Raw genomic sequence first — 12614 nt, forward strand, 5'->3', positions numbered from 1 at the left:
CAGTTCTACTGATCAAAGTGGAAACTTCTTCAAAATGTAATCCTTCAGTAAAATCCAACCAGATCGACCTATCATAACCCCGACCCCCTAACATGCATGGTCCCGAGCACGTAAACATAATCGTGCATTCCCTTATTCTCTCATTTCTTTACTTTAATTTTTAATTTCCTGTCCTAGTCCCCACCTTCCATATATATTTATATATATATATATTGTTTTTTTTATTTTTTTTTATTTTAAAGAACACATAAAAATCTTGTGCAATTGGAGGAGACACCTGGTGTGAGAAAAAAAAAAATGCTAGTGGAAACTATTGTGGCCACCTCCCTGTTTGTGATTGGGTCAGACCTTTGGATAATTTTATATTGCATCTTTTTTACCTGTACCTCCTTGAATGCAGTGAGCCAGCAGAGACGATGGGAGGCAATACCAGGAAGCAAGGCCAAGAAGGAAAATATGTGTTCATTCGACTTCCTCGTGCTGTCATACAATATCCTATCACAGCAGCTCCTGGAGGATAACCCCTGGCTTTACCACCACTGCCACAGGGATGTTCTCAGCTGGGCGTTTCGCTTCCCTCGACTTATCTCTGAGATTTCGCGATTTAACGCTGATGTGAGTCTACGTGTCACCCTTCAGCTGCCACTGATTTTCCCCTGTTGTATGGCAGACTCATCTTAATATTCACAGAGTACAAAATTCATGCTTTATATATTTTAAGCACATGAATCGTGTTTACATACCACAAGTGTTCTATTTACATTAGGGATGTGTTCCTAGAAAACATCAACGTTGGCGAAACAACGTAAATTGAACCATATTTTATCATTGACTTGATGATAAAAATTTAGGATTTATTTTAAATTTTGAAATTTTATTTGAAATGTTATTTTTGAAAATTTATTGAAAAATTTAGTATACGTTCCTGGGGGTATCTTTTGGTCAAAACCTGCAGAAAAAAATATTTAAAGCATTCCAAAAAAGCTATTATAACCACTTTAAATGAGAGTTCAGAGAACACCTTACCCTGTGTAGTCTTGCGAAAAAATGGACATGAAAAAAGTGTCAGCGGTTGTGGTGGTGTCAGCAAATTTAATTGGTCGAGATGAGGTAAAATAATATTTTGTCCAGGTACTGCTAAACAGCTAAACTGAAGGTTTTTGGAAGTGCTAAAAAGGCGATATGTGTTCCACAGTGTTCAAGTATATAATTCAATCGAAATAAAATAAAGATTTTAAAGGTTGTGAAGATCAAAAAAAAAAAATTGGAAATTTACCACTGTTGATGCAGCATCTTTTACACCACCTTATTTAACACGGTGCATTAGTTATCCGTGCCTGTTGTTTGTGTCCTTTATGGCATTGCTAAAAACAGAAAGTTTCCTGTTTGGAATTATTTTCAATTTTGTTTGACTGCCAGACTTTAGTCAAGGTATATAAAAAAATCGCACCCATATCCGAAGGAAGCGGTTCAGTCTGGCATTTTTAATATGAAATAGGCAAAGCATATAAACGAACAAAACCCAACATAATTATCCGTTAGAACCCTTTAGAACCATTGAGAGAACCTTTTTGAATCACCCTTTACAACCCTTTAAAATTACGCTTTAAAATTACCTTCTAGGACCCTTTAGAATTAAACACAATGGGTTAGAAAGGTTCTTCTTCTTAATTTTATAAATTTAGATGGACAGACATAGCCAAGTATTGAAACGGCTTTGCTTAAAAATTATCTCACTCCTCTCTGTGCATTCACAAACAACAACAGGCATTTTAAGGCCATTTTCCCTGCAAGAGCGGGATTCACATTGACATGCGGGATCTCTGCGCATTCACAATCGGGACGAATTTGGAGCCATAATACTGCTTAAGTATAGGGTCGTGTTCCAATTTCAGTTCGAAATATAACGTTCAGTTGAAATCAAGTTGTTCCTCGATCATAAACTGGCATTTGTGGACAGACAGACAGACAAAGTGAACTAATTTCTTAACCCTGCTTTTCGCTTTACACATGTGGGGTAATAAGAAGAAAAACACATGAAATATCATAACTCCCGCCGCGGTTTTAGTAATTTTGCTGTACGGAGTTAAACACTGTGAGTCTGCCATCTTTGGTCGAGTGACAAAACAAAATCGTCTGCATATGTACACTCGTGTTTTGCCTTTGTGCCAAGTTTGAAGAAAATCGGTCCTTGCATGGCCGATAAATGGATGGGGACATGTTTAGTCCAACGGGGACTAGTAATACAAGTTATTACTCACCAGAGATGGCAGAGGATATTGCTGATATAGGTAGAGGCAGAGGTGTGAGATGGAGGGGAGTGGAGGAGTTACTCAGACAAAGAGGCAGGACTGCCTGTGTTTTCATTTAAGGGTGAAAGTGAAGCCAAACTCGAAATCTCTAGAGGTTGATGGCTTCTCTTCGGAGCTTCTTCTGGTAGGCCAAGGGTGCCCTGCCAATGTCCATAGCTCGTTCCCCCACATCAAACCGCTTTAGCACGTCCATTTTTACGTCAAAATGAATGGGTTTCTCCGCCTTCTTCGATGGAGGCAACAATATCACTTGGTGGTTGCACTCATGTTTGCAGGGTTTTTCTTAGGGTTAACAGGTGAAAACCTACAATAAATGCAGAAACACAACCTCATCCTAACCAATATGTGTGTATGTATGTATGTATGTATGCAGCGGAGTTATAGGTGTTGTGTGTAATTATGAATGCTTCCCAAGTAGTTCACATGCATTATTTACTTTCTATTTTTCATTTTTATATTCTCAAATTAACGTTGTAATGGATTGATGCATTTTAAATCGAATTATGTTCTCTAATTAGGTGGTAACGTGCTAGCTAAACAACGTAAATAGGAGCAATATAAATGGAGGACATACTGTATATGTTATTTCGTATGCAGCTTGGGGCTGCTGTTTGCATCATTTTCTGCAAGTGGCTGTGTGCGCTGCTGATGCAGTTCCCCATGTTACCAGTAAGCTGTTACTCATTTTACTGACCTCGGGAAGATGACAGGCTGAGTCAGCCCATTTGGTGTTATTTCAACAGCACGACAGGGGCCTAAACTCAAGACCCTAAGATCTTAAGCCAGCCACCTTAACCATTAAACCAACACCAGGCTTTACTGTATACTATTTGTGTAAGTTCACAAAAACTGTATACTATTTGTGTAAGTTCACAAAACTTCAAGGAAGCTTAGAAACAAGAAGGGGCCATTCGGCCCTTCATGCCTATCATATCCACATCAGATGTGCCATATATTTGCTGAACTCAACATATTGCAATCGTTTTGTCTTTCAATTTGCATTCATTTTACCATTAAAACCCTTAACATCCATATTTCACTAAATAACCACTGGCGTGCTCTGTGCGACCATGGTTAACCCAAAGGCCTATCCTTGAAAAATACATTGTTGCCTCTTTTACATTCACCGGAATGTACAGTGTATGAGACGGCAGGTGTAACACTCCCTCTGAAGGACCACAAGCAAATTATTGTGCTCAAGATTTTTATAAGGTGATCTGGAGAGGAGTGCGAGGGGAGATGAGTCATTAGTGGGCCTCCTACACGCACACCGGTTTTATTCCCCCACACAAAGGAAGACATACTCTGAGATCAATTAGCCACTATTAGCTGTGCTTCAAAATGCCAATTTAACTCTGATGTGCAAGTAATTCCACAGGAACGAGCAGCACCTTTTAACCAATGCATTAAAGAAATAAAACTTTGGGAATAGGACTTGCTACTAAGATTTGTCTTTTGTTCACATTTAGTTGGGTTATCATTGAGTTTTGCACAAATTATCGTTCATAACTGTCCTGTTCTTTTGTTTTGTTATAGATCGTGTGCCTTCAGGAGGTCCAGTACAGTCATTTCTACAACCAGATAAAGCCGGCACTTTCTGAAATGGGTGGGTCCGGGAGTATCGCTTTAGCGTGCTGTCTCTTACAATTCATCGGGAAGGGCTTGTGGCATTTTCCTTGGAGTAACTGTAAATAAATAAATAAATAAATCAACAAACAAATAAACTCCATCCAGCTTAAAGCCTTAAACTCTTTTGGATTTCGGGAAATTTGTTTAGAGCTTCTATTTTTGTATATACCGAGGTTTTCTCCCCTCTTAGATATTGAAGCCTTTTTCGAGTCACTTCATAATTAATATCTTTCAGTGTGATTAACCAAATTTTTTCTTATTCCTTCAGGTAAATGGAGTGGAGTACACAATTATTACCTCCACCACCGAAGGTGGACGGAGGTTGTGTTTTAGCGCCTGTCTGTTTGTCAATCTATCCGTTTGTTTGTCTGTCTGCGAACAGAATACCTCAAAACGTTGTGGACGGATTTGGCCAAAACCTGGTGGGCAGATTGGGGGTTTGACAAGGACGAATTGATTATATTTTGGTGAAGATCAAAATCCGGGTCTGGATACCAGAATTTTTAAGTGATTCTACGCCATTTAGATATAGAGCCAAAAACAATACATAGCATGATATTTCAAAAGGTTGTGGACCGATTATGACAAAAGCTGGTGGATGAGTTGGGTATTTGACAAGAACAAGCCGATTAGATTTTGGTTAAGGACCGGATGAAGATCCGGCCTATCATTTGTATATACAAAACGTAAACTCTTCAGCATGGCGGAGGCATGCGTTCTACCGAGTGTCATTCTAGTTGCATATGAGGTGAGTGCAGGGTTTAAAAATGAACCCATCTGATTTGCCTTTTACAGAGATCAGGTCTCATGGAAAAGCGGAATGACTGAGGCACCAGAAGCATTTCGGGATGGGGGTGAGGGGGCAACAATAAATAAATAAATAAACCATGAAAAGAAAATCTTTTCATTGTGATAAGGGTGCCTCCCCTTGCAAAAATGGTCACTTTTCACCATGAAAAGGGCACCCATTCTATGAAAACTAGTACATCACTCTTCGACATCACGACGTCAACTGATATGCCTCCACCCACATTATTACATCATTATATATACTTCCACCGTGTTTGATTTAAATCCCATAAGCTGTTTTAAAGTTATCACATTTTTACCTGACATGACCTCTGATCTTTCACCTCTTGATGCCATAATCCAATCAGTTCATCTTTGCATCATATATACTCATATCAAGATTGTTTAACATCCCATTACTTGTTCATAAGTTGGCCCGGTAACATAATTTTTACTTAACATGACCTTTGACCTCTTGGCCCCAAAATCTGATCAGTTTTACTTGGATCCCTTCTGGCGTTCTCAAGGTATCGCCGTAACAAAATATTTGTAACATAACATTACCTCTTGACCCCATAATTAGTTAATCTTGGCATCTATATGATAACACAGGAATGTGTCTGTCTGTCTGTCCGCCCGTCCCAAAACGACTCCCTCAGTTTTGGGGCTCGGCCCGCCAAACCTGTGGAATGTTTTGGGGTCCCAGCGGATGTCCTAAGGTAGGAAGGAGCTTTCATTAGCTCCTCAATGAAATTATGATTTTGAAATTAACTTGATACGGACTTGCTCTCGAATCCAGAAGTGAACAGATGACGACAATGGGCTAGTTTGATAATATCTCAATACAATCGTGATTTAACACAGTATTTTGTGATAGTATTAATGATTGGAATGATGCTGTTTGGAATGAAAATAGAGATATTGAGTTTAAATATACAACAACAGGCATTTTAAGGCCATTTTCCCTGCAAGAGCGGGGGTTAGCCTTGCGGTCCCCATGACAATCTTCTCCATTTTGCCCTATTTTCTGCATCTCCCCTTGTTAACCCCCTTGCCTGCATTTCTTCTTCGACCATCTTTAGCCAAGTCTTTCTCGGTCTTTCCCGTCCTCTACTTCCTTCTACATTCATTTCCATCACTCTTCTCAACCAGTCACTTTCATCCTTCCTCATCACATGACCAAACCATCTCAAACTGTTTCTCTTCACAGCATCCATCACAGGCTCTATTCCCATCATCTTTTGCAATTCATCATTTGTATTCCTCTCTCTCTAAACGATACTCCACACATCCACCGAACCATTCGCATTTCCACCCTTTCCAGCCTTCGTTGCTGCTCTACGTTCATTACACATGTCTCGCTCCCATAAGTCATAACACTTCTAACACATGCAGCATACACCTTTCCCTTCAGCTTCAACGACACTCCCCCCCTTGTCAGCACGCCACTCAGTTCCCGAAACTTCTTCCATGCACATCTCACTCTAGCAACCGTTGCTGAGGCTGATCCACCTTCTCCATTCAGCATGTCTCCGAGGTAACAAAAATGTTTTCACACCTTCCAGCTTCACGCCGTCTCCAAGATCCAACTCAACATTTCTTCCATCTGGAGCTCCCTCTGTGCACACCTTACACTTGAATGTAGCTGCCACACTGGTTAATGACCCTCTCAGACAACTACATTTTTGATGAACCCACTCAGCGCACATTGGACATTGAATGGAGTTCACTCCGACACCGTTCCTGCACACAGCACACGGCCACTTCCCAGTTCTTTCCACCTCACCACATGCTTTACCACTTGCCATCACCTTCGTTTTTCCGATATTCACCTTCAGACCTTTTGTCTCCATACATTCCTTCCACTTGTTCATCTTCTCCTTCAGTCCATCCATAATTTCTGCAATCAACACCAGATCATCTGCATACAACAACTCTCACGGTAAACCCTCCTTTACGTTCCGAGCCAGCACCTCCTTCACGGCTACAAATAGTAGTGGACTTAGAGACGAGATGGAAGGGAAGTGGTGTGAGAATGGTGAAGGGTAGGCAGGGACAGAAATACAAGTTTGTGTGGCAAGGGTGCCCGGAGGGCGTGAATGGTGTTGGTGTCCTGTTTTCTGAGGAGTTTGTAGACAGTGTGGTGAGTGTGACTAGAGTGAGTGATAGGTTGATGATGGTGAAAATGATGATTGGAAAGCTCTTGGTGAACGTCATCTCGGGATATGCTCCGCAGGTTGGTCGAAGCGATAAAGAGAAGGACAAGTTCTGGTGTGCGATAGAGAAGCTGATGGAAAACGTGAAAGATGAGGAAGTTGTTGTGGTGGGAGGAGACCTGAATGGACATGTGGGAAGGAGTATGGATGGTTTTGAGGGAGTTCATGGGGGTTACGGATATGGTGTGAGAAATGGAGAAGGTGAAAGGATTTTGGAGTTTGCTGATGGAGCTGATTTGTTGATTTGTAATACTCAGTTCCAGAAAGAGGACAATAAGCTTGTTACATACACGTCAGGTGGGTCGACGACAACCGTTGACTACCTGATGGTGCGTCGGCGAGATAGGGGGCACCTCCGGGACACAAAGGTGATCCCGGGGGAGGAGGCTGTTTCACAGCACCACTTGGTTGTCTGCGACATAAGGGTGAAAGGTGCGAGGAGAGCTCGGCGGGTGAAGTACCAACCGAGAATGAAGGTGTGGAGGTTGAAAGAGGTGACAGTAGGGGAGGCATTAAAAGAGAGGCTGAGTAGGGTAGAGGATGATGTGGTTGAGCTTGAAAGTGGTTGGATGTCAATGAAAGCTAGTCTGTTGGGAGCCGTTGGTGAGGTATGTGGATGGACAAAAGGACCACCGAGGCACTCGGAAACATGGTGGTGGGATGTTGAGGTTGGAAAGAGGATTGACGAGAAGAGGAAGAAGTTCAAAGAGTGGCAGAAGGCAAAGGGTACGGGAGCAGAAACAACAGAGCATGAAAGTTATAAGGCAGCCAGGAAGGCTGCAAAGAAAGAGGTAGCAAAGGCGCAGGAGGCATGTAGGAAAATGTTCGGAGAACGCTTGGATTCGGAAGAGGGTCAGAAAGCAGTATTCAGGATTGCAAAGCACATAGCGAAAGAGAGGTGTGATGTGATGGGGGTGAGTTGCTTGAAGGATGAAGTGGGACAAATCGTTGTCGACCCAGATGGAATTAAAGGAAGATGGAAAAGATATATGGAAATGCTGTTGAATACAGAGAATGAATGGGATGGCAACATAGAGAGTAACCCAGTTTTAGGACCGGTAGAGAAGATAACTGAGAAGGAAGTTGAGGAAGCGATAAAAGCAATGAAGAGTGGAAAAGCGGGAGGGCCGACGGGAGTTGTGGGAGATATGTTGAAGGCAGCAGGAAGTTGGGGTGTGAAGAGAATGACAGAGATCTGTATTTGGTGGTGAAAGAAGGCCGCATTCCAGTGAATTGGGAACTGAGTACCCTCGTCCCTCTATACAAGGGGAAAGGTGACACTCTGGAGTGTGGCTCGTACCGAGTGTTACATATTTATGTGAATGTATGTGAATTACCATTCAGGTCTTTGCTTATCAATGTGTAGTAGATTAAGGGTTGTTGTGGTTGGAGGGTCAGGAGCCCTTCTGAAAAAGAGACCGGAAACGGAAGAGGAAAAGACACGAGGAAGAAAAGCGACGAGGATTCTTCTTCCTCGCCCCGCTCCGACGAAAGGTGGGATTGATATTGAGCCGTGTGGAAAAGCGGCGTTCCCGAGCCCGTCTGGCGAGAGGAGTTACCGGGACGGATACCTGCCCGGTGGACGTCAAACTGTCGTGTGGCCGTGCACCGACCCAGCGTCTGGCACCGTTCGCGACACCGTCTAAAAAGACGCGTACGGGTCGCACGTTGGGGCCTAACACGCGTTGCAAGCGGCGTGGGGCTTTTGCTTGCTTTACCGTACCCGCTTCGCGTGGCCACGAGGGGCTGCAGCCGTGGTGCCTGGTACGATACCTGCCCGGTGGAAACACGTCCACCCGGGGTTCGTTCAACCGCCCGAGTGCGGCGACGCCGACCATCATATTGGTCAGGAGGGGCCCAGAGACATTGTGAGGGACAGAGACCAAAAGGGGGTCGTGAGTACCAACGGGGACACACATATATAAGATGGCCATCTTAATCATGTAGGGAATTGATTGTGGATTGGGAATTGTTGATGGTTGTTTGTTGTTGATTGCTCGGGGAATATATCCTTGATTGTATCATTGAAATTGTGTGATATCCTTACCCTTGAAATATATCATTGAACAGCAGTTTTCTCTTGGGTGGAATTCATAGGGATTGCGTTGCGAAAGCGCATATATAATACCACTTTCTGGCGAAGTTCCTCTCACGGTCCGGGGGTCACCGAGACCAGGTAGTCACCGAGGGGACCACGTAACAGAATTGGGGGCTCGTCCAAATTGCGATTTGCGGATTCGCAATTGGGTCTACGTCCGGGATCTAAAATTGTATAAAATAATAAAATAATATTTTTATTAATTAAAATTTATTAATTAAGTATTAATTGGAAAATTTTTGGGGAAATTGGGGTAAAGTCTTGGGTGAAGGTTAACAGGTGTTAACGATAGTCACCATGGCGTTTGTGGCACAGAACTTTGCGGTAACACCGAGTGAGGCACAGTTCCGAGCGTTACTAAAGTCGGACCTCTTGAAATTGGCCAAACATTTTAACTTGGAGGTCCGAACTAATTTGAGGAAGGCAGAGTTGCAGGCCACGGTGATACAATCTATGGTGGGATTAGGAACATGGGACGAGTTAGCCTGGGAGTGGCTACCCGAAGAACCAGAAGACGTTGAGCTCCGGAAACTGGAGTTGCAATTACGGAGCCAGGAACGGATCAAAGAAGAAGAAAGGAAAGCAGAAAAGGAAAGATCAGAAGAGGAAAGGAAAGCAGAAGAGAGGAGAGAAGAGAAACAAGCAGAGGAAAGGAGAGTGGAACGAGAACTCCAGGAAAGGTTAAAAGAAGAAGAAAGGAAAGCAGAAGCGAGGAGAGAAGAGAAACAAGCAGAGGAAAGGAGAGTGGAACGAGAACTCCAGGAAAGGTTAAAAGAAGAAGAAAGGAAAGCAGAAGAGAGGAGAGAAGAGAAACAAGCAGAGGAGAGGAGAGCTGCAAGGGAACTCGAAGCAGAGGAGAGAAAAGCAGAAAGGGAATTAAAGGAACGTGACATGGAGCTTCGGCAGGAAATTAAATTCAAGGAGCTGGAGTTAATGAGAGAACAGGGAGAGGCACCACCCTTGCTGACGGGGTCGACACCTAACCAGAAAACCTGGGATGTGGGCAGACATGTGAGGCTGGTTCCACCGTTCAGTGAAAAGGAAGTCGCGAAATTTTTTCCACACTTTGAGAAAGTGGCTCGACAATTAAACTGGCCGGAGGAGGCTTGGACCATACTAGTGCAAAGTGTGCTGGTGGGGAAAGCTCAAGAGATTTATTCGGCGCTACCAATGGACCAATGTGCAGATTATGAGGTGCTGAAGAAGCACATCCTCAAAGCCTATGAGTTGGTTCCGGAAGCTTACAGGCAAAAATTCAGGAATGCCAGGAAGAGGGAGAGGGAGACCCATGTGGAGTTTGCCAGAGTGAAAGAAAACATGTTTGATCGGTGGTGTGAGTCAAAAGGAGTCGGGAAAGACTTCGAAACATTGCGTGACTTGATCCTGGTGGAGGAATTCCAGCAGTGTGTCCACGAGGACATCAAAGTGTACCTGCAGGAAAAGAAAGTACCAAAGTTGTGGGACGCAGCCACCATGGCAGATGATTATGCCTTAACCCACCGAATAGGGGTCCACAAACCTAACTCCTCGCCTAGACTTCAGCAGGGGAGTTATGGAACACCCGGTGCGGAGAACGACCTTACATGGCGGCGGCCTCGAGATGATTATGGGGACAACTATGATACCCCAACTGTTAGAAATCAGAGGGCTACGGGCCCAAGACAAACTTATTTTTCGGGGGGCTCAAGGCCGACCCCGAGGTTCTCCCCCGGGCCTACTTGTGCTTTTTGCCATAAAACTGGACACTTGATGTCCCAATGTTACCTCCGGAAAAGGGAGAACCCGGAACGGAATCAGTCTAGTGCGACTCCGAATGCACTGGCAAGTGTGAGAAATCATTCTTGGAGAGCAGAGCTGGGGGAAGATTCCCCTGTCAAAGGTACGGCGTCCCGGGAGAACCTTGTTCAGGAGGGCTACAAACATTTCATTTCAGAGGGGTTCGTGTCGCTGGATGGCGACCCGAGTAACCAGAAGCCAGTTAGGGTATTGAGGGACACAGGAGCCCACCAATCGTTGATGCTGGAGGGCATTTTGCCATTGTCGGAGAAGACGGCAACTGGGGTTAGTGTGCTTTTACAGGGGGTCGGGGGCTATGTTAAAGCTCCGCTTCATGTCATCCAGTTGAGTTCTGAGTTGGTATCAGGGCCGGTCACCGTAGGCTTACAAGCCACCCTTCCTGTGGAGGGAATCTCTTTTATTATCGGGAATGATTTGGCCGGGGGGCGAGTTTCGGGTAATCCAATAATGGTGGACAAGCCCAGTAAGAAAAATAACACCACTCGGTTAGAGATGGAGATTCCGGGTATCTTTCCATCCTGTGCAGTGACTCGGGCTATGGGTAGAAAGCACGCGGAAGAGAAGGAGGAAGAAAGAGAGGGGGAGTTGGAACCCTTAGAGGTACGGGAAGACAACTCGGAAAAGGGAAATAACCAGGGGAGGGATTCCCAGGAATTTCGAGAAATGGTAGCGTCTGGAACGCAAGGGGACGTGGAGTGTCCGTCGGAGACCGCGGGGAACGAAGTGGAGCAAACCGCGCTGGTCCGAAGGAGACTAGTGGAAGAACAACACGAAGACTCGGAGATCCAGAGGTTAATTGAGAAAGCCGTTACGGAAGAAGAGGCTACGAAGATACCTGTGGGGTATTTCATGAAGGGGGAAACCCTAATGAGGAAATGGAGGCCCCCGGAGGTGCCCGCAGACGATGAGTGGAAAGTTCACTATCAGATTGTGGTGCCACCGCTGTACCAGAAGGAGATCTTGAGTTTGGCACATGAGACCCCTTGGGCCGGGCACCTGGGAGTGAACAAGACCTGTGACAGGATATTGGTACATTTTTTCTGGCCGGGATTGCGACGGGATGTGGCGGAGTTCTGCAAGTCCTGCCATTCTTGTCAGCTGGTGGGAAAGCCGAATCAAAAAATCCCACCCGCCCCGTTAAAGCCAATTCCAGCTTTTGAAGAGCCATTCAGCCGAGTCATTGTGGACTGTGTGGGCCCTTTACCCAAAACCAAAGCTGGACATCAATACTTACTGACCATCATGTGCGCATCCACCAGGTTCCCCGAGGCAGTGCCTCTGAGGAAAATAACGGCGGCAGTTATTGCAAAGGCCTTGATTAAATTTTTCACTTGGGTTGGTCTACCTAAGATCATCCAATCGGATCAGGGTTCCAATTTCATGTCCACACTGTTCCAGCAAGTGGTACACCTGTTGGGGGTGGAACAAGTAAGATCCAGCGCCTACCATCCCGAGAGCCAAGGGGCCCTGGAAAGGTTTCACCAGACTTTAAAGAATATGATCCGAACGTATTGTTTTGAATGTGCCAAGGATTGGGATGAAGGGATACCCCTATTGTTGTTTGCGGCGAGGGAGTCCGTGCAGGATTCCTTGGGATTCAGTCCGTTTGAACTGGTGTTTGGACACGCAGTGCGGGGACCGTTGAAATTGGTGAAAGAACAGTGGTTACTACAGGAGTCCCGGACACCGATGGTGGAGTATGTGTCCACAGTGAAACACCAATTGGCAAAGGCGTGTGAGGTGGCACGACGGAACTTGAGAAGGGCCCAGGGG

At 44.8% G+C, this 12614-nt stretch overlaps 1 protein-coding gene across 7 annotated transcripts in view; it reads left to right on the forward strand.

Annotated features, from left to right (window-relative positions):
• Positions 1 to 12614, forward strand: part of LOC137437617 (protein angel homolog 2) — a 58953-nt gene that overhangs the window by 4689 nt on the left and 41650 nt on the right. For all 7 annotated transcript variants that reach the window (XM_078766094.1, XM_078766093.1, XM_078766098.1 and 4 more), the window contains 2 exons: positions 401 to 615; positions 3849 to 3918. In XM_078766094.1, the coding sequence (XP_078622220.1) occupies positions 401 to 615; positions 3849 to 3918 (285 nt within the window). The remainder of the gene's footprint in view (positions 1 to 400; positions 616 to 3848; positions 3919 to 12614) is intronic.

This window comes from Myxine glutinosa, chromosome 12 (genome assembly GCF_964187855.1).
Source record: "Myxine glutinosa chromosome 12, kmMyxGlut1.1, whole genome shotgun sequence".
NCBI lineage: Eukaryota > Metazoa > Chordata > Myxini > Myxiniformes > Myxinidae > Myxine > Myxine glutinosa.